At 34.8% G+C, this 23,300-nt stretch overlaps 3 protein-coding genes across 6 annotated transcripts; 1 reads left to right on the forward strand and 2 right to left on the reverse strand.

The window, feature by feature from the left end:
* Positions 1-10,321: 10,321 nt before the first annotated feature.
* On the reverse strand, positions 10,322-14,086 carry LOC140804853 (uncharacterized). Its single transcript, XM_073161005.1, has 2 exons — positions 13,398-14,086; positions 10,322-10,823 (listed from the first exon to the last, which is right to left on the reverse strand). The coding sequence occupies exons 1-2, from the start codon at positions 13,976-13,978 to the stop codon at positions 10,559-10,561; spliced, it is 846 nt and encodes a 281-aa protein (XP_073017106.1). The 5' UTR covers positions 13,979-14,086; the 3' UTR covers positions 10,322-10,558.
* A 3,594-nt stretch (positions 14,087-17,680) lies between these two features.
* On the forward strand, positions 17,681-21,201 carry LOC140805684 (uncharacterized). 4 transcript variants are annotated; one of them, XM_073161943.1, is made up of 2 exons: positions 17,681-17,750; positions 19,558-20,210. In XM_073161943.1, the coding sequence occupies exons 1-2, from the start codon at positions 17,747-17,749 to the stop codon at positions 20,154-20,156; spliced, it is 603 nt and encodes a 200-aa protein (XP_073018044.1). In that variant the 5' UTR covers positions 17,681-17,746; the 3' UTR covers positions 20,157-20,210. The 4 variants fall into 4 exon arrangements, 3 of the variants coding, with proteins under 3 accessions (XP_073018044.1, XP_073018042.1, XP_073018043.1); XR_012112309.1 differs by lacking the exon at positions 17,681-17,750 and adding an exon at positions 17,769-19,457 and having other exon boundaries at positions 19,558-21,201; XM_073161941.1 differs by lacking the exon at positions 17,681-17,750 and adding an exon at positions 17,849-19,446 and having other exon boundaries at positions 19,558-20,211.
* A 168-nt stretch (positions 21,202-21,369) lies between these two features.
* LOC140804544 (uncharacterized) lies at positions 21,370-22,789 on the reverse strand. Its single transcript, XM_073160589.1, has one exon. The coding sequence runs from the start codon at positions 22,787-22,789 to the stop codon at positions 21,623-21,625; it is 1,167 nt and encodes a 388-aa protein (XP_073016690.1). The 3' UTR covers positions 21,370-21,622.
* Between the last annotated feature and the right edge of the window lie 511 nt (positions 22,790-23,300).

Raw genomic sequence — 23,300 nt, forward strand, 5'->3', positions numbered from 1 at the left:
CTGGTTAAGTAATCATAGGTAGGGTTGCCATCATCAATAAATTAGTCAATGAGTTTAAGTCCCATTCTCGTACATGTGGATCTCACTAACTCTCTAGTAAGAGCCTTCGTAAATGGATCAGCCAAATTCGCATTTGACTTCACAAATGTAAGAGAAATTATTCCATCTTTGATTAATTTCCTTACGTAATCATGTCTTAGACTAATATGTCTAGATTTTCCATTATATATATCACTATACGCTCTGGCTAAAGTGGCTTGACTATCACATAAAATAGATATTGAAGAGATTTTATTTGAAAACCACGGTATCTCAAATAAAAGATCTCTTAGCCACTCGGCTTCTTTTCCTGTATCCGCCAAAGCCACAAATTCCGATTCCATAGTAGAATGAGTGATACAAGTTTGTTTCTTTGATCTCCAAGAAACAGCACCTCCTCCTAACATAAAAATCCATCCAGATGTGGACTTATTATCACCAATACTTGATATCCAACTTGCATCTGAATATCCTTCCAAAATTTCTGGAAATCTGGAATAATGTAGGCATAAATTCTTAGTTTTCTTTAAATAACCAAGAACTCTTCCAATAGCCTTCCAATGCTCATGACTTGGATTACTAGTAAATCTACTTAATTTACTAACAGCATATGCAATATCCGGTCTTGTGCTTTGAAGTGCATACATGAGACTTCCAATGACACTTGCATACTCAAGTTGAGCAACGGCCCTTTCATTATTCTTTACCAACTTGATACTCGGATCAAATGGAGTGTTAGCTTCTTTGATATTTAAGTGATTAAATTTCTGGATCACTTTCTCAATATAATGTGATTGAGTTAGGCAATAACCCCCACTATTTTTAATCACTTTGATACCTAAAATTGTATCAACTTCTCCAAGATCCTTCATCTTGAATGAGGAAGATAGAAACTTTTTAGTTTCCATTATACCTTGTAAGTCATCACTTACAATGATCATATCATCGACATATAAACAAATAATAACAGTAAACTTATCACTAACTCTAGTATACAAGCATTTATCCACAGTATTATGTGTAAATCCAAATGATATAATAGCAGAATCAAATTTCTCATGCCAATTCTTAGGTGCTTGTTTTAAACCATATAGTGATTTTATTAGTTTACATACTTTATGTTCATTACCAGGTAGGACAAAACCTTCCGGTTGTTCCATATAGATCTCCTCTTCGAGACCACCATTTAAGAATGCTGTTTTGACATCCATTTGATGAATATGAAAATCATGAATAGATGCTAATGCAAACAGAATTCTAATAGAAGTTATTCTAGCTACCGGTGCATAAGTATCAAAATAATCTATTCCTTCCTTTTGTCGAAAACCTTTTGCGACTAACCTTGCCTTAAAAGTATTTAAGGTGCCATCAGTATTATATTTTTTCTTAAATATCCACTTGCAACCAATGGGTTTAGAGCCACTAGGTATAAATCAACAATTTCCCAAGTGTTATTAGATATAATAGAATCCATCTCATCTTTAATAGCTTCTTTCCAAAATTTGGAGTCCCTCGAAGCTACAGCTTCTTTATAAGATTTAGGATCATCTTCTATTTGTAAAACAAATGGAATAGTCTTTATGACTCCAACTCTGTTTCCCTCTACTAAGTAGATAGAAATAAGTTGAGAGTCAATTTCATCTTGTCCTAAATTTTTTATTTTTCGAACTCTTTTACTGCTACGAAGTTCACTTGATTTTTCATCAATAATTTTTGAAGAAAATTTTCCTTGTGAACTTACAGAATTAGGAACTTGACTTGAAATTTCTTCAGTACTAGGACTTTGAGAAATATTACTTCTTGATAATAAATTCTCAAAGAATTCCACTTCACGAGATTCTATTATCACATTTGATTCAAGATTCAGAAGTCTATATGCTTTGCTATTAGCTGCATATCCCACAAGAACACTTTTGATCCCTCTTGGACCCAACTTTGTTCTTTTCGGGTTTGTGTCCTTATAATAAGCAAGACATCCCCACACTTTAAAATATTGAATATTAGGTTTCCTACCTTTCCATATTTCATAAGGAGAAACCTTTGTCTTCTTTGAAGGAATACGATTGGTAATATGACACGCACTTAGTAAAGCTTCTCCCCACAAATTAAATGGTAAATTTGCATGTAGTAACATAGAATTGACCATTTCTAAGAATGTTCTATTTTTTCTTTCAGCCAATCCATTTTGTTCGGGTGTTCTTGGTGCTGAGCATTGATGAACAATTCCATTTTGTTCACAGAAGACATTAAAATCACTAGAAAAGTACTCACCACCTCTATCACTTCTAAATATTTTAATTTTCTTATTTAATTGATTTTCTACTTCGGCCTTGTATATCTTAAACGCATTAAAGGCCTCATCTTTCTGCTTAAGTAAGTATACATATGTGAACCGAGAACAATCATCTATAAATGTGATAAAATATCTATTACCACCTCTTGTTAACATGCCATTTAATTCACATATGTCAGAGTGAATAATATCTAAAAGACTAGATGATCTTTCCACACTTTGAAAAGGTTTCTTAGTCATTTTAGATTTAACACATATTTCACATTTCTCAGTATTATTCATATCACATTGAAATAAACCATATTTTATCATCCTTTTCATAGTACTTTTACCTATATGTGCTAATCTACCGTGCCATAAATTAAAAGAAGACAACATATAAGTAGAATGAACTTTATTAATTTCATTTTCAACAGTACAAAGCTTGATCATTCCTTCATTTGAATAACCTTTTCCAACACAATTTCCATTCTTAGTCAATGTGAGTTTGCCGGCTTCATAGACGGACTTAAGACCCGCATTTCCTAAGAGAACACCACTGGCTAAATTTCTGTTCATATCAGGAACATGAAGTACATTTGTTAACATAATCTTCCTGCCAGAAGTAAAGAAAATCTCAGCATTTCCTTTACCCATAATTCTGGAGCGTCCTTCATTTCCCATTTGAATCTCTTGGCCATCATTGACATCAATGTAAGTCTTGAAGAGATTTTTGTCATAACATACATGAACAGTCGCACAGGTGTCATACCACCATCCGGGAACCTTTCCTTGAATTGCATTAACTTCGCTTACTGTAGCGACAATTTCTTCGTTCATGCAATTCACTTTAGCCTCATCTTTGGGATGTTTTTTATATCTGCAATCACGAGCATAATGCCCTGGTTTTCCACAAACATAACAAGGACCCCTTGACTTGGATTTCTTGAATTTACCTTGATCCTTTTTAGGACCAAAGTTCTTTAGTTTGCTATTTCCTTTGTTGGACTTTGAAGTACTCACGATGTTTGTTTTCTCACTGCCTATATAAGAATCTTCATTCTTGTCTCTTGCCCTTGATTCTTCTTCAATTCTAACATGCTTTAGAATCTTTTCCAAAGAAAATTCTTCGGAACTATGAAGAATCCTTTTTCGGTATCCTTTCCAAGATGTTGGTAATTTTGCAATAATTGCACCAACTTGAAAAGTTTCTGGTACTTCAATTTTTACTGCTTTTAACTTGTTAACAATCACTTGCAACTCATGAATTTGTTGCAAAATAGGCACATTATCTAACATCCTGAAGTCAAAATACTTGGAGATTAAAAATTTTTTCGTACCTTCTTCCTCTGTTTTGTATTTTGCTTCAAGTGCTTCCCAAATTTCTCTTGCTGATGTTGTATTTATATAAAAATCATAGAGCCTGTCTGAGAGTGCATTTAGAATGTGACCCCGACATATCAATTCATCTTCTTGCCTTTTCTCTCTTTTTGCCCTTAGATCCTTTTCTTCACCATCAGTCGGTTCCGGAATGCTTTCTAAATTTGGATCGAGAATGTAGAAAATCTTCATCGCCGTAAGGAGAAATTTCAGTTTGTCTTGCCATCGCTTGAAGTTCGTACCGTCAAACCTGTCCAGTTTGATCATGTCTTGATTCATCAACTTCATTGTAGCCAGTGTAGTTTCAGTCTCCATTTATCAGAAACAAAATATCGCTTAAGATTGTTGATAAAAACTCTATTGAAGAAATGAAGATGAAAATAGAAACGTAAAACCAATATCAGATCAGGTACTGGCTTGAACCACGAAAATGATTCGCTGTCCTTAAGCGATATTTGCACCCTCTATAAGATTGCTATTGGGTTCTCAAATGCAAATAGCTTGTAGGATTTTCCAAGCCTTACGTATCCTTTGTATAGCAAAAATAAAGAACACTGCTGTGAAAACTTGAAGAAAGTATTTTTCAGAAATTTGAGAATTGTTGGTTGTTTTACGATTGATGTTTTTTCTTGCTATCAATTTTTCAAAGTGTTATCTGTTATTTATAGATATTGAAAAACACTTTTCATCACATCTTTTCGATCAAATATAACCGTTAAGAGTGGCTCTTCCGAACATGCATGACATTTGGTTCAGAACCATTGCACCGCTTCAAATTTATCGCATCATTTGAATTGAAATTAGGATAGCCAAATAGGAAATAAACATCCTTTTTTTTTTTATTTATATATTTGTAACTTTGAACAAATTCCAACAACCTATTCATTTTTGTAAAACTAATTGATTCATCTGTTAAAACACTTCGTAAATATTTATAATACATTACTAGCTGCTCTCACTCAAATATTCAGACCCGACATATCATACTCGAACTCGACTTAACGACTTAAGAGTCAAGATCTACTCGAGCTCGGGAGAAAATTGCAATTTTATTTTAATCTTGGATTTTAGTTTTGTAACTTGTTAAAATTTGATTTTTATCCGGTAATTAACTTGGATTGTTTTTATTTGATCCTTTCTCGTTTGCAACCACTAAAAGTCTAAATCAACTGAATAATGCTTATTTGGACGACATTCTTCTATGTGGCCTATGTTACGAGAATAAAGTATATATTGTATACGCGCTAAACCTAGTTAAGCAAAAATAAAGAAAAACAATAAGTTTTTTTCTATAATTTCGAAATATTTGGAGATTTTTTGCTTTATTTTTATCCTTCATTTTTTCTTATATGAGTTTTAATGTATGTAACCAGTAACATAGATTTTATTCTTGCTACAATAACAACACATGAAAATTTCAGTACCAACTAAGTAATATTCCGCGGATTTAGTGATTTCTAATAAAAAAAAAAGATCAAAATAAAGAAAGTAAAGTTGCACGAGAACAGAAGAACTTTGTTATATAACTGGCTGCAATCAGGATAGAACTTAATTGGCACCCATTAATTGACAAAATTTTATGTCTAATTATTTAATTAAAAATATAAGTTTTAATTCGAATTCATCAAACGTTATTGTCGTTACAAGTTTATGGCACATGCAAATATTGGATAAGATATGCCCCAGCGACAACGATAATTAAACGAGTCTATTTTGTGTTACATATATCATACTTGATCGAATCATTAAAAATATTAATTTTTATGTCAAAAAATTAAATCTGAGGCACTTTTAGATAAATTACACTCATTATTATTATCAATGAGTCAAATTAATATTTCATTTATATAGACAGATTTTTTTTTCACACAAATTAAAAAATTCATTTAGAAATATGAATTATACAAACAACTTTTCTCATTTTCTTTTTTATTCATGGAGTGTTTCTATAAATGGTTTGTTATCTTTTTAATTGTTACAAGACCCCAAATTAAATAATGATATATCGGAAAAACAGAAGAAATATGACTAAATATGAATATATTCTATTTATTTCAAACAAACAAAAAAAGAAAACCAGACTTTGGGAGCAGTGGCGGAGCCACATGCTCATGCATCCGGACTTTAGTTTGTGTGGCCCAATTTTTTTATTTAAACATTTATATGTAAATTTTGTATAATTTTGAAATAATATGATATTAGCTCAGGTAAATCAATTTAAAATAGTAAAAGATTCTATAGTTTAAAATTCTAGCTTGGTCAGAGTCATATTTCTAGCTCCGTCACTATTTAAGAGTAATATGTATGTTGGAATGAAGAAGCTAATTAGTGTTGAAAAATAATATTTAAAATGTGTGTATTGAATATTTGAATGTTGAAAATAAGAGTTGCACGAGAACAGAACTTTGTTATAACTGGCTGCAATCAGGATAGAACTACTTAATTGGAACCCATTAATTGACAAAATTGTATGTCTAATTCTTTAATTAAAAATATAAGTTTTAATTCGAATGCATCAAACGTTATTGTCGTTACAAGTTTATGGCACATGCAAATATTGGATAAGATATGCCCCAACGACAACAATAATTAAACGAGCCTATTTTAATTTGTGTTACATATATCATACTTGATCGACTCATTAAAAATATTAATTTTTATGTCATCTGAGGCACTTTTAGATAAATTACACTCATTATTATTATCAATGAGGCAATTAATATTTCATTTATATAGACATATTTTATTTTCACACATATTAAAAAATTCATTTAGAAATATCAATTATACAAACAACTTTTCTCATTTTCTTTTATTCATGGAGTGTTTCTATAAATGGTTTGTTATCTTTCTAATTGTTACAAGAACCCAAATTAAATAATGATATATCGGAAAAACAGAAGAAATATGACTAAATATGAATATATTCTATTTATTTCGGACAAACAAAAAAAAAAAGAAAACCAGACTTTGGGAGCCGTGGCGGAGCCACATGCCCATGCATCCAGACTTTAGTCCCGGTGACCCAATTTTTTTATTTAAAAATTTATATGTAAATTTTGTATAATCTTGAAATAATATGATATTAGTTCAAGTAAATCAATTTAAAATAGCAAAAGATTCTATAGTTTAAAATTCTAGCTTGATCAGAGTCATATTTCTGATTCCGTCGCTATTTAAAAGTAATATGTATGTTGGAATGAAGAAGTTAATTAGGATCATATCTCTGATCAGAAATTAATATATATTATTTTCCAACGAACACCAACTTTATTAAATAATTTTGAATGGCCGTATATTGTAAAGAAACTAGGAAGTTGGGAGCAATTAATTCTTGAAATTATTGAATTTATGGTACTAGACATCATCACTGTATACATATATGGGGCCCTAAAAGAGAAACAGGATACGTGCATTAAATTATCGCGCGCACAGGCATAAAAATTAGTTGAAGCTTTTTCGTCGCTGTCCAACTTGCCTTCTTAATTTATATTCGCCAAAAACTTGTGTGAGACGGTCTCACGTATCGTATTTGTGAGACGGATCTTTCATTTGGGTCATCCATGAAAAAATATTAAATTTTATGCTAAGAGTATTACTTTTATTGTGAATATGGGTAGGGTTGACCCGTCTCACAGATTAAGATCTGTGAGACAGTCTCACATAAGACTTTTTATATTCATTTGTCTCATGTGATATATATATTACATAATATACTTTTTGCGATATGCCTAGGGTAGCGTCATGACATATATTAAGAAAAAATTATGATTTTTATTTTTATATATTTAGTTTTTTACGATTTTTGTATTTTATATATATGGTCAAATTTTTAAAGTATTTTTTATTTTTATTTTATGATTTTAATGGTTTTTTATTGAATGTGCTGACAAAATTGTACCTTTGATATGTTGATATTTGGAAAAGATTCCCATTAAAAATATAAAAGATGACGACAAAATTCTCATTGATTTAATTTGATTTGAGGTGGATTATACCAAAAATGGTGTATTGTCCAAAATTATTGATTATAGGTGAAGTTGCCAAATATTCTACTTTTTATATTAAAATTGTGTACATAAATTATAGACAAAAACTTGTGTGAGACGGTCTCATAGATCGTATTTTGTGCGACGAATCTCTTATTTGGATCATCCATGAAAAAATATTACTTTTTATGCTAAGAGTATTATTTTTTATTGTGAATATTGATAGGTTGATCTGTCTCACAAATAAAGATTCTTGAGACAGTATAGCTACTCAAAATTATATACCTAAAATTTTGATATTAATAAAAAAAATCTACATTTAGTGTATTATACCTTGATGATCATTTTGTGATTTGTAGCCCCCCACCCTCATGGTATGCTTCATAAAGTTGGTCCATCCATTTGACTTCAAGGACAATGGTGTATTATTATTATTATTATTATTATTATTATTATTATTATTATTTAGTGATGCATTTATTGAATTTTTAATTCAATTAACTAATTCTTTTTATTTCTGCAGTAATTTTTTTTTTAAAAAAAATAGTCTATCTAGAACTGAATTGTCATGTTTTAAATTTTTTTCATACAACTCCCCAAAGGTGGATCTTGATAAAAACAATTTTTTTTGAGTGGACCGTCTCACGGATCTTAATCTATGAGATCAACCCTACCCATATTCACAATAAAAAGTAATACTCTTAACATAAAAAATAATATTTTTTCATGGATGACCCAAATAAGAGATATGTCTCACAAATACGATCCGTGATACCGTCTCACATAAGTTTTTGTCATTTTTTTTAATAAAAGTTCTAACTCTTATTTCGTCACTGGAGACACATCGGTAATATCGGTAGAGTAGATGCTACCTGTGGGGGCAGTGCCCTCACAGGATCTCAGCCATTGATTTTACATGGTGATTAAATCTGGGTCTTTGATCACTTCATGGTGTGTATGTGTGTTTAAATCTGGGCCTTTGATCACCTCATGGGGGCAATGCCTCACAAGGTAGGGTGAAATAAACCGGTAATATCTAGTGTCGTGTCACCAATTTTACAAAGATCTAAGATTTATTATTATTGTTTTTTAAAAAGGAAAATTTGCTATTCGTTGCTAATCAAAAGGCATCCAACTATGTAGGGAACAACTCATTTAATTTAATCTCAACCCCCCTCACCCTCACCAAGAAACTGTACAAATTTATGCTGTCTAATGCCTTAAATTAGTAAATCTCTACTCCCGTTTCCCCCACAAACTGATCACTCTAATATATATATATATATATATATATATATATATATATATATATATATATATATATATATATATATATGGAACGAATGAAAAATGAAATATATTTGTATTTTGTTTACACATACAATAGATGGGAGAAGGATTTGAGCTTTACTAAAATTCATCAAATATGTTGCTATTCTCTTCTCTTAGTTTTTGAGTGATATTTTGTTAGTGAAAATAATGTGATAGATAAAATAGGATTATCTGAATTTGTATTTAAATCCAGAAATAGTTGAAAACTTTAATCGATGATTTTCAGATATTTTGGATCATGATTCCAATTAGATAATAAAAATTATATACAAAATATGTCTCACTCTATACATATGATAGATAAAAAATTAACCATAGCCACTGTACTTTGGTGAGGGTTTTGTTCATGTTACTCATATGAACAGTGTTTTTATCCATTCAGCACATGAAACACGCGACACATTTGATGAGTGAATAAATCATGGTCACTCATTCAACCATGATGTATGGATAAATGGTCATGATTTATCACTCAACACACGTATCATGTGTTGGGCAGACGAGAACACCGCCAAGATCGCCATCAATGCATAATGCAATTAATATTGGTGGGTGAATCGAGCAGTTTGACTGCGTTTATGTTCAGTGCATGTGGCATTATATGGTCTTGACTTCATTGCCATATTCAAGATCAGCACTTCAAACTAATTTTATTCAGCCAGAGATTCTTGTCATATTTAATCCAGACAGAAAATTATCAATCTTGTTTCTAATGAGTTATTTTTTAAATTCTAGCATCGAACAACACACAACCCGACCGCCATTCATCTGATAAACATTAAAATAAATCGATAAATGTTTCGAATAAATAAATCACCCTATATGTGGGGGGCTTCATTCCTGGACCACATCGACCAATAGTTCCAATTAGCTACTCATACCTATCATAATTATTATATTGGTGGAGCTGATTTCTGGGAAAGGAAGCGAGTGTCCATGCACATTTTGCGCCATCAAAGAGGTGGTGCACCACAAAAAAAATTTCTGATTAGCGACGGTTATTTCCGTCCCTCAAATCAAACCGTCGCTAAAGTCTGCGACGGTGTTTAAAACATCGTCGCCAATTAGCAACGGTTTTGAGTAGACTTAAAAGAGTACTATTAAAGTCCATGCATGTCATTCCCAAGGGCAGCATTGTTTCAGTTTCGGATGCCCCGAAGGCGAACAGCTTTCTTTTTCATAAGAAAAAAAAGACTTAGAAGTGTACTATTAAAGTCCATACCTGCATCAGCCCAGCTAGCGAACCGTGAGCTCGAGTACAGCTGAGCATATCATTATGTGATTTTCTATTCATCCAAGAACAATGATCTTATCAAGCATCCATCGTTTACTCGCATTCATCAGGGATCTTTCATACATGTTATGAACAATGATCTAATGCATAAGATTCCATATGCCACAGGTTTTATGTACCAAATTAAACTTGAATTAGTTCATATGCACCTAATAAGTTCTTCATTTGTTTTACAACTAGCGGATTCGTCAACTAGATCAAGGTTAAAAGAATACACATGTTAAGCAAATAATTTCTCCAGGGCAAGGAGCTTCAAGAATTGTACTCCTTCTTGACTACAGCATGTTCCAGCTTTGCTTTTCGTGCAGTTCTTCTCTTGTGTTTGATTTGTCGGACATACTCAGCAATGAGGATGTGGAGCTTAGGAGCAAGCTTGCTAGCAGAAGAGACATTGAGTCCCGCTCTCTTGAGAGCACATGCCATATGCTTTTCAGCCTTTTGAAAATGGATAGGGCAATAAGAAGGGACAGTTGATCTTAGTATTGGTTTCCCACAAAGTATTGGTCCGGTGGTTGAACTGGCATAAATAATCACAAATGGCGAGGAAAGTCAACTTCAAGTAAATAAAATAATTCATTGTAGTGAAAATCAGTGTCCATGAAGGCGATAAATTAGCTGAGATACCATTTAGATCTTATGCACGAAAAAATCCACACCAATAATATTACTGTAATCATCATCAAGGCATCACAAATCTTGGTAATTTTGTAAATGTGAACGGTAGTTCAAGGCTTCAAAACAGGAACAAAGGATATTTCTCAGCTCATGGAGAAACAGTAATTTAATAACAGTTATCTCCAAAATCAAATAGATATGGGGCAATCAGCGTCTGGAATAAAAGACCATCTTTGCTTACCGTCCATTTTAATCACTTGCGATCTATAGTATAATACCAATTCAAATCATGGATCATGCAGATGGACGAACGTTTAGACACAAAAGTCAATTTGAAACCCACATAAAGCGCAACACCTCCCAGCCCCCCACACCCAAAGCAAGCAGAAATAGCAGCCGATCGTTACTAACCAAAAGTTGACACGGGAGGCAGAATGCTATTTGCCCCAACTCCAACATCTTACTGAATAACTGCCTCATATAAAGCTTAAGTTATTGGTGAGAATTAATGTAATTAATGTCACGAAGATCTAAAGCATTAAAGACATGAGCAGTGATTAGAGCCCCAAAATGAAATTGTTGTAGAAACAACACATTCTCCTATAACCTACATAAATTTTGAGGATGCAATGATAAAGCCATGCTTGTGCCGAGGGAAGAAAAGAAAATGATAACGCAGAGCCAGCCCATGTACAAATGGATATATTATCAACTCAAATTTGTGTTGGTACACATCAGTACCAATACCAAACTACAAAAGCACCAAAATGAAGAGGTTCGGTTACAGATAAAACTGTAATACCCAATCACACAAATTATGAGGTCCAGTTAAGTGGGCACGTAAATCAGGCTCAAGTCAAACAGAAAACAATCCAAGCTCGGTTAGAACTTTTTGAAGAGCTTTAGATTGTGTAACGGGTCAATATGAAATCCAATTTTAAATGTCCTTCAATAAACAGAGTTCAACCACAAGTAGCTCAACACTGTTTTAAAGCTCAACGTTATTTTTTTACCCGTATTTTATCAAGCTGAGCCAAAGAAATTTACGAAGGGGAGAGCTATTTTAGCGATTGCTTAAAGGCAAAGTCGTTAATTAGCTCACAGCACAGCTGCAACTTTCATGAAGAGATAGTTTTATGCCTCACTTTAGCAAAGTATACAACATCAATCAACAATCCATTGATCATGACAAAATACTTGCATTAATTTCATCCTTATATGAATACATCCAGCTGAGCCAAAAAAAAAAACAGAATTACTCTTTGTTTGGAAAAAATGCTTATATCCATTACCTTCAACCTATGTTATAAAACTTGACAATAACAAAATGTTTAAAGAGGTTATATCTAGAAGGATCAGAGAACATGTTTTCAAAAGACATAGCAGCTAAACATCTTCTTTCAATTCTCGGATGTTCTTTATGACAACTATTTATTTTTTTCATCTAACAAATTTCCTATGCCATTTACGAGATAGTAAAATAAATGTGGGCTTCCATTTCATAATTTAATAAGCTATTTTAGAAGTATCAATTTATTTAATTCTCCTTCGAATGTTTCTGACTTTCTGTTAAGGGAAATTTGGTGTGATAGCATGTGGCGTCATCAGTTTACGAACTCATAAGAGACTCGGAATCAGATCTGGGCAGTCAGATGTTAAAACAGGCTCATCATATAAAGCAATTCCTAGCATAGACTATTGGGGATCAGGCTACGCAAGCACAAATTCGAAAAACAAAACACTCAAATATATGCTAAGAATGCTAATATATTACCACCTTTCCGGTGTGATAGATAAATCAGTCGACGCAATTTTGAAAAATCAAAGGAATCATTCCATGTCACAGGCTCACAGTGACAAGATCTAACCCCAAACAAGGACGACGACAACGGGTTTAAAATCTATTACAAAATAATTTTTGCAAGTTCAGCACACATGGCATTTACAAAAGGATTAGAACCCCAAAGGGCCTGAAATGCTCTCAATTCGCAATTAACGGGTGAATCATACATGTGTCACTGGCTCATACTTTCACGCTAACCAGCGTTTCACAAGACAGGTAATGTGGAGCAAGAATGGTCTGATTCGTCCTCTTATTTTATATTAGGATTATGACGAATGGTCATGATCGTGCCCCGAACCTCGTTGATTTGAATTTAAGTAATTTTCTACCATATTTCATCACCAGTCATGAAAAATCCCCTCCAACTTTCATTTCCATTACTATTTTTAATTAAGAAAAAAAATAAGTCTTTCCTCACAACAATCACGCATTTCCAAATACCAACCAAAGAGACGTCCGCTTATCTCCTATTGAACAGGAGTACATGTGCCTCCTACCCAATCAATCAACATCATCCCAAAAGACAGACAAATTTTGAATACACAATCCTCTGCGGATATAATACAATAGTGCTGTAAATTAACTATAATTAGCAGCCTCGAAGTAGTTTATAGTATAAAAATAAATCCAAACCTCTTGATGGAGAAATTGCAAGCCTTGTAGAGCTTCTGCTTGGCATCGGACAGTATATGCATATGGCAAAATCTCGTCATCGCCATAGCCTTAGCCTTGCACCCGTGAACCCCACACCTACTATTATTCTTATTTGTAACCCCCGGATTCCCATTATTGTCATTTCCATGTGCGTTCTCTGCGATCACAATGGTGCAGTCCCCCCGGTTCCAATTAGTTATATCTCCCTCTTCGTCCTCTTGAAAAGGACTTTTGCCGAACTCCCAATAGTATTCTCTGTACTTGAATTTGAGATCCTCCATCAACGCCCAATAGTGGTCCCTGTAAATTCGGGCCAACTGTTTGACCCTACGTGAACGGCGCTTTAACAGTTCCGGCCGTGTCAGGAACTGCGATTTGGATAAAATTAGGTCTTCTTCGAATCCATCGATTCGCACAGGAACCGCCGAAGATGACGATGACGGGAGGTCGAGCTGAGAAAATAGTTTCGGTTCGGTTTTGAAAGACGGGTGGGGTGTAGAATTTTGATTCTGCATAACGGCGGCGGCGGCGGCGGCGGCCGCTGGGGCGGTGGAGGGCATGAAGTGTGTAGAGAGAATGGCTTGCACCACCGAGTCTTATTGGGCCTTTCTTAGCGAAGCGCGAGTGAAAAAAGGGAAGGGCCACACTGTGCCAGTCTCATTGTCTGGACTTTGGTTCAGTCAATGTGATTTGGAATTAACATTTGACCTTCACCATTTTCGTCGACATCAAAATTTCAAATTTGAGACGATGTTTCGATTCAAAACTCGATTATAATAGTTTCTATCCCGCTCAAAAAGATCGTAGAAAATTTTTTATATCTCGGGTAAATATCGTTTTTAACACATACGAAAAATAACATTAAAGTTTCGTGAAAAATAAATGATCATATATATCTTTATTTTTAAAAAATATTAAGCAAAAAAATCCCTCCTTTAAATTTGGATCCAAATTTTATTTTAAAAGGTGAAACAACAATAATTTTGATGATGATAATAGTAATAATTTATATTAATAATATTCATAATAATATTAATATAGAATAACAATAAAATAATTATTTTAAAAAAATGAAACCAGTAACAATATTAAAATGATTAATAATAATAAAAACATTAAAAATACATGTTTATTAATAAAATTAATATTATTAGTAATAGAAACTAACAAATAAATTAATTATAATAGAGATATTACTAAAAAAATGACAAAATTAAATTAATTATAATAGAGATATTACTAAAAAAATGATAACAAATAAATTAATATTACTTCGTGGTATTTACCTCATTTGGAATTTCTCGAGCATCATAGATAAAATTTAGTAAGAACTAATTTTTTTTTATTTTTTTTATTTAAGGATTCGATTTTTTTAAAAAAATAATGATGATAAATAATTGAAAAATATAATTTATTTAGAATTTTTATTAACCAAAAATTCTAAATTTGTTATTTAAATTTTTCAATAAAATAAAATTTATTTTATTTATTGTTGTTTCACTTTATGAAATAAAATTTGGTTATAAATGCAAATAAAAAGGGGTTTTTTGCTTAAATTTTAAAAACACGGGGTTGTGTAAGATAATTTATTTTTCATAAGGGGTATTATGCTTTTTCTTTTTGGTAGAAATGATATTTTTTCCTTAAATATATGTAGACTTATTAAATAAAATACCTATTTCATTAAAATGTTTAGACATAGACAGGAAATACCTATTTCCTTAAAATGTTTAGACATAGACAGAAAATCATACACCAGATTTCATTATGTAAAATATTCCATTAACGGTTGCCTGGTTGACTTATTAAATAAAATACCTATTTGATATAGCTAAGAATTATGATTATCTGAATTATTATACAACTTCGTAAACGGAGTTAAGTAATCGCAGAAAGGTACTCTAGCTAGCTTGTAAACTGGTCCAAGTATCTGGTGGAGTGAAATCTTCGTGGGTTATCACCTGCGTCACGAGCTAATGTAAATTGAGAGCTAAAAAGTTTAAGCCTTCTCCCTTTGAATGATGAGAACCCCTACTATTTATAGATATTTTTGGATTGTATAATGGGCTTGGGCTTTTATATTAACTTGGACCTCAAAAATGAATTGAATAATTAAATTGGGTTATTACCCATCATAAGCCCCCCACTCTCGATCATTTCTAAAAAAAAATAGAGATGATGGAGAGTACAAATTTAATAAAGTGAACTAATTAAGGCACACTATGATAATTATATATGGGAAACGGACGCTAATCAAGTTCTTAATCATCATTTGGGACTAATTAATCAATTATAAAACAGGGTCTAAATTTTTTTTAAAAAAATGCGGAACGTAGTGAAATCAAACTAATATACATGTCAGTATAAAATACAATACAAGTCCTGTACTGCATACACTCAAAATAAACTAAGGTTCAACATCTGAATATCAAGTGTCAAAACCCTATATACATCCAAGTCCGAAGTCTCCACTCTATCACGATCTCTCCTCATCTCCTGGACCCTGAACCTGTCCCACCTGTTGTCATGTACACATACAAACAAGACAACAGCCGGATAACTCCGGTGAGAATAAATCACAGTATAAATCAAAGAACATGCAGTCATATGTTCAATACAAAGCATGAAACAGATAACAGTAATACATATCAAAATCAGAAATGTAAACAATATCAATCTGTCGACAATACTCGTGACTCCACGATTCAGACTAGACTCAATCCTAGCCTAGGGATCCCGGTGTCCAGATGTGGCATTCCTATATCGACAAACAGTAATAGAAAAGACTCCAGTTCTATCCAAGTCGATATAACCAAACATCCAGTGTCCAGACGCATCCGTCATAGACTATGGTCTATCACCATATCTTGTGACATCGTGCAATGTACCCGTGGTTACCTGCCACTATCAGGTACTTCTGCCACAAGATTACTCGTCTAATGCATGCTCCTATAACTCCATAGAACAAGCATTTAAATCAAATCATTAAACACAATGATAAACAAATAATAAGTATGTGATTTAGGGAAACTCAAGTACATCCTACTTGAGTCGATGTCCCAATACACATTGACTTATACCTTTCGTTGCAGTTTCGGTCTGGAATCCAAACTCTGTCAATCCCTCAATCTGACAATGGCAATACCAATAATCTCATATCAATATACCTTTTAAATTACTAACAATCTGATTAATCTGGATTTAATTCAAAATCAACGGCATAACGGTACAATCTCAGTATCCCCGTCAATACCAAATCAACAGACATCAATTACCAATCATAACTCATATCCATTACAATCTGTAATTCAATCACAATTCAAATCTGTCTGGTATAAATCAATATATCCTAAAAATTCATAACAATTCCATAATCAGTCTGTTTCTCAATCTGACTTCGATTCTACGATGTCTAATATGTCAAGAACATCATATATGAATTCCATTCAATTCTGACAACATCATAATTTCAAAGCATGTCAAAACGTAGTAAAACTTACGTCAAGTTCTAGTCTACGTTGCTAGGAACTCGGTACCGAAGTCGGATTACAATTCAGACGGACGGATTGATCGCAAATCGAATTCTGGAATCAAGGATCAAAGCTTTCCCCGGATTCTCCTTTTCTTTCTGAAATGGACGAGTATATATATATATATATATACACACACACAACATGCAGCAAAGCAAGTGGCTGAATGTGCGTACTGCACGTCTCGCGCATATGCGCGACCACCTTCCGCGCATATGTGCGAGACATTCTGTCTCGGCGCGTAGCTTCACGGGGACTCGCGCATATGTGCGACACTCTTCCGCGCATATGCGCGAGGATTTCTTCACAACTCTCGGGTTGTGTCGTGCAGATGCGCGGATACACGCCGCGCATATGCGCGAGGCCTACTGTCTGCTTGGCGCATGTGCGCGTGTTTTGTCGCGCATGTGCGCCGATGCTACTGTCCTCGCACATACATTTCCACACGTATTCTTATTTCGTGTCCTGATTAATCATCTCATAATCATATCAAATTATATATCAACAATTATAGATTACTAGGATGAAATTTCCGGGCATTACAATTTACGTGCCATAAAATTTTACTAATGATTCTATTATATAAACTTATTTAGGAAATATGTAATTTCCTTTTTCTATGACGCGTCAACCGGAATTTTTGGGATTCTAATTTATAGTCTTCCCATATATAAGTTTTATATTGGTAGATAAAAATCTCAAGACACTTATATAACTATATAAACGTATAATGTTTGATGGAAAGGAGAAGATAGTGAGATAAAGAAGCAATCATCCATTTGAAGCTTTGACCGAGAGATGGGTAAGCTAGATGTCCTTTTCAGCCTTCTTTAATATTATTTTATTATACCTCCATTAATGTTGCACGGTTGAAATATGAGTCTTCATCTTTTTCTCTTGACCTTGTTTTATTTTCATATTTTATTCTTGAGTACGAGACATGAGATTCTGTTTCAGTCAAATATGGATCTCTTGGCTAATCGGTGGACAGAAAGGTACCTTGTTTTTTCCAAGTGAAGATGTCAGGATCGTTGCTTTGCTTCACTCGATGACGAAGTAATCGATGTTCATTCCCGACTATGATGGTTCTGATCCAGGAAGAAGTAGGATGTGCAGTATTGCTGCAGGCATTGAAAAAATTGCTCGTAGCTGCTCCAGGTTAAGGGAAGATGGCTGATATTCCTTGTAGGCGATGATGAGTTAGTCGATGATCACTCCGATGGTAGTCTTTCGATCCAATAGATGATGAGGCTGCCTATTTCCAGCCCCGAAGAAAGGAGGATTCCGTTATTGTTCGAGGAGGCGTGAAGATGGACGTAGCTAACTTTCGGCGATGACGAGGCTAGCGGTGTGCGTCCCTACGAGTATATGGCTGATTTTGCGCCTAGCGACGATTTCGAGTGGATTTTTTTCGATCGATGCTATGGTGTGGTGATTTGCTGTCGAAAATTTGAGGAAGCGATTATCAATCAAGGAGGCGTAATTTGGGCTATTTTAAAATGTTTATGGCGGTCAGCTCATTGCTGTTGTTGTTGCGGTCTCGTCGATGGCAGTGTTGGTATTGTGACGGAGATTACAAGTCTTGGTGGCAACCATCAATGGGGGTGGCGGGATCTTGGTGTTGGTGTCTAGGAGTTTATTTTCTTAAACTTCACTTAATTATCATTATATTTGAAGTAATAAAATTTAATATCAAATTTTGTGTTTGGATAATTTTTGTAGGAATTTAGATATACTTTTTTGCAGGGTGCGTTCCTCGAGGAAAAGAATATTCTTTGTTGATGGCCAACCGACGGCCGAGCCGAAATTTATCGGGTAGCTCTAGTGGGGATGAAGACTCTGATAGTTACCATTCCTTTAAAATGGATTCAGTGCCCGACGACCTGGGGTTGGGTGAATGTTCAGATGGTAGCGATAAGGGTGCTCTAATTTTTCAAGATGTCGAGAGTCTATGTAACGTGTTAAGAATCCCGCCCGAGTGCGACCTTAGGTTTCCGATATTAGGAGATGATTGTCACGATCCACCGTCTGGATATTTCACTGTGTTCCTCGAATTTTTTGCTTGTAGGCTATTATTTCCTCCACAACCGCTTTTATTTGAATTAGTAATAAGTCTTGGTATGAGCTTTAGCCAGTTAACGCCAAACGCTGTTATTGTTTTTTCGGTCTTTTGTCATAAGATGACCGAAATTGGAATGCCCTTGAGCGTAGAGTTGTTTCACTCCCTTTTCTCAGCGTGTCGAAGCCGACCTGATGCGCGGATCCACTTTCAGCCTCGGACTAATTGCAAATTTTTGTCCAGAATTCCTTCTTCAAAGAGTATTTGGAAATCCCATTTTTTCTATCTTAAGGATTGTGGGTGGGGAGTGTACTCGTAGTTTGGAGCTCGGGGTTGCGTGTGATCGTTATGACAGAGGCTCGTCGTGCTTACCAACTGCAGTGTCGTGCCTTAGGTCTTTTTGATGAATTGTTTGACCCTAGGAGTTTACTGGGCAATGGTATTTTCCATGTATCATTTGTTGGATGCGTATTCGTTTTCATGTGTTATTGTCTGTATTTTTGTTGATCTCCTTGTATTTCATGTGTACCATGGTTTTATTTATTTGCAGGTGATAGGCTTGATTTGGCTACCATTCGGGCTCGCAAGGCCGCAACGGAGAGACAATCTCCGTTCGCAGGGAACAATAGAGTGCATGGTGAACGTGGAGCTCATGTTTCACATGATAATGGACGCAGGGGTATGTCATCTGCACTACCTGAGGCTGTCCGTGGTTCAGATCTTCAAGTTTCCAAGAAAACTACTTCTTCTTTGTCAAACAAAGTTTCAGACTCTCGAGTTGCGAATGTTGAAGGGGGAGAGGCGAGGAAAAGAATTCCCGAAGAAGTGCGAAAGAAAACTGGCGATGAAGAAATAAGATATCCTAAGAAAACCCGTGTAGAAGTACTTGGAGCAACTTCCAAGAATTCACGTAACAAACATATTTTTGTTGATGGGGTGAATCATAAAGAGAAAGCTGATTCTTTCTGGGACTTAAGTGATCCGGAGATTGGATGGAAGAAAGGACGAAGTATTGTGGGAGACTTTGATATGCTCCAACTGTTCGTGTGTAAGAATCTTTTCTTTCAAAATATGGTTTCCGAACCTAGTCACAATCAATTTAGTGCCCCTTTTCCGAACCTAGTCACGATCAATCTATGTTCCGTATGAACTTAATTTAGCAAAAAATGAAAAGTCAAAAGCAACTGAGGCAATTTTCTCAAAGGCATGCCTGAATTGTATTCATCTTTCAAAAATTTATCAAATTTCGTTTATAAAGTCGTATGCTGTACTATTTCAGTTCAATTTTTGAAAATGGGACAATAAACTAACAAAATCAGGTAGCCCTCTAAGCTCGAAAATTTACTTGAGTTTGAGCTTGACTGAAAATTAGTTAAGCCGCAACTCGTATGCTGTGAAAAAGTACGTACTCTTATGTTTTAATCATGTCATAGTATAATGTTAATTACTTTGATCATGCGCTACATTTATGGATAATAATACAGGTTCGTCTTTGGCTGGGGCAATCGTAGTTGATTCTGGCTACGATATGGAGATTGTTTTTCAGTGTTTGTGGCCTCTTTTTGATCCCATGATTACAATCGATAGTCTGACTCTCCACCGCGTGAGAGAGTTGACTGAGCTATGCCAAACTAAACATTACATGATCAAGAAACCTGTAGTTTTCTCACCAAGATGGGGTAGCATATGTTACGGTAGATGTTGAGGCCAATTATGGTGTTGTGTACATACATATTCAAGCTCTGCAGCACATAAATATAAAGCCAAAATAATAGCTTGCAAGAATGTGCTGAACTCCCTCAAAGAAAGCCGGATTCCTTGCACAGAATAGAGACCTGTTATGATAGCTGATTTGCTGGATTTTCCGCATAGCACTTAAAATCACACTTACAGGGTGAAGTACTTTTCTTCGTTTCTTAATCCGATCATAAAATATATGCCTGCCTTTTTATAATATATATCTCAATAAAGGCTCGTATAACATGATCAAACTGTAAAAAGATATATGAGCATTTGTCACCCATCGCAGCAAAGAATAAAATCATTTGCAGAACCATAATGAGAGGATCTTGCGCTGTTTTTTGGACAGTAAAGTGGAATTTTACCCCTTCGTGCATTGAGTCATGCTATTTGCTGGTGCGGTTTTAGACTTTTTTGCTAAAAAATGTGATATTTTTGCTGGAAGTATTATCAATATTCATGCATTCATTGAATATGTTTCTTATCGTATAACATATATTAATCTTTTATAGTTGGATGTCTTCTATATCTAGATTTCCATCGGAGTTTATCCGTTTAGCAATTATTTGAATGTCTAGTCATTTAGTGTGTGTGTTTATGTATTGGTGGTGGTAGGCCAGATTTCACCACTATACTCGTTGATTTTGATCAGAATCAATCGAAAGTCCCTAAAAACTATTTGCTTCACCAGTGAGCTAATTGGTTGATCACAGATGTAAAACTTGTGATCGATCTCGACCTTGCTTGAACAACCCGGCCAAGCAAACAAAATGTTCAAGTTCTTATTTATATGTACTAAAGGTGGAGATGAAAACGTGCATGTAATCAAGACTTGTATTTCTGGCAAGAGTATGGGATCTTTAAGGTCTGTCTTCTCATGCATTCTGTGCTTCTAAAAATGCATTAAATTCCTCTCTGGCTTTGCGGAGGCGTGGCGTGATGCAAGAACTCGGTGAAGCAGGACTGAGTGTAGGAGACAATGCAGAAAAATGAACATGGCGACATGAATTAGACATAGATACACTGTGCAACAGTCTGGATGCAGATGCTGCACTTGAATTAACAGTGTTGTTGACCGTACTGCTATTCTTGAGACCTCCTTTTCTACTTGTATTACTGTTGTTGGTGGTGGTGCTTTTATCGAACACGAAACCAGTCGTGACGGGGAGCTCAGCATCATTAACATTACTGCACCGTATTAGCTCCATCGGCAGATCAAAAAACAGACTTGAAGAGCTGTCCCCGTCATCTTCATTGTTCATATAAATGGCCGATGATCTCCACGACCCGCATTCGAACTTCTCGAGAGAAACTCTCTGGGAGACCACTACATGTCCTTCATTGACTCCCATGTGATCAGCTGGATGTGGAATATGTTTTCTTGACCTCACCGGTTTTGCATTCTTTCCGAATCCTGGGAGGAACAAGCAAAGTACTCCACATTTGAACCTGTCGGCTTGGTCACACGGAACCGATTCCGAGTTTTTAAGTACCATACCATGATGCAAATGATGATCATCGGCTCCAGAGTATTCTGGTCTTTTCTCAGTTTCTTGAAGGGTATCGATCTTGATAGCATGAGACAAAAGATCAAAGTCGACTGATGGTTGGCACGTCCGGCCTTCCCCACAAGACTTGCTCCTCCTCATGTGCCTCTCACGGAGCTGCTCCAAATTGGTGATGGCCACCGATTGCTGACGATATAATGGGTTGGTGACGTGATGACCACCTTTACGTTTGGCCTTCTTCTGCTGCTGCTGCTGCTTCGACGGTGACGAAGTGACCGAGCTTGGGAGGCTAAAGCTCAGGAACTTGCTACTGATACCGCCCTTTCCCTCCCATTTAGAATTCTGAGCTGGTTTTATTGAAACCGGATCCACTGAGATTTGCTTCTCGTTTTGTGTTCCTCCTTTTTGAAACTTGGGCTTTTCCCAATTTAAGCTTTCACGAGTGCTACTTGAACATAGATCAGTAAGCAGTTGTATGTTGAAATTAGTGATTTCTTGTGTGCAGAGATCAGCGTGAGGCTTGTTCTTTGCCATGTTGTTTTGTTCACGTAATTTGGAGTGATACATTTGTCTGCTACTTATAATAAATAAGAGCTGATGAAATTCGTGGGTGCCATGCACGTAGTTTTTCTGGTTGTGATCGGCATGTTTAATCCTTTGACTTGCTATTGTTTTGAGTTCTTCCCACGTCGTACAATTCTTAATTCTGGAGGTTAAGAATAATTATTATTTTATGCATACTTTTTATACAAATTTTAAATTCATTTGTATGGTATTGATTGATATGCTTGAAAATCCGTTGCCACTAAATTTAGTTTTCCAAGTATTTTATTTTGGTCTTCTGACTTGTACAAATTGTGTCTTAGTTATGTATAACTTTGTTTTTTTTAGTTGTTGGTTTTAATCATGTTTCGTCGGAGTGCTAACGTGAAACGATACATGCTGATATGATACTGAGAAATGCTTGACATGACATCGAAAGTTGATTATATATCAGAAACCACGATAGCATTCCGGTGAAAGATGACTAAAAACAAACAAAAAC

This window comes from Primulina eburnea, chromosome 11, assembly GCF_022965805.1.
Source record: "Primulina eburnea isolate SZY01 chromosome 11, ASM2296580v1, whole genome shotgun sequence".
NCBI classification, from domain to species: domain Eukaryota; kingdom Viridiplantae; phylum Streptophyta; class Magnoliopsida; order Lamiales; family Gesneriaceae; genus Primulina; species Primulina eburnea.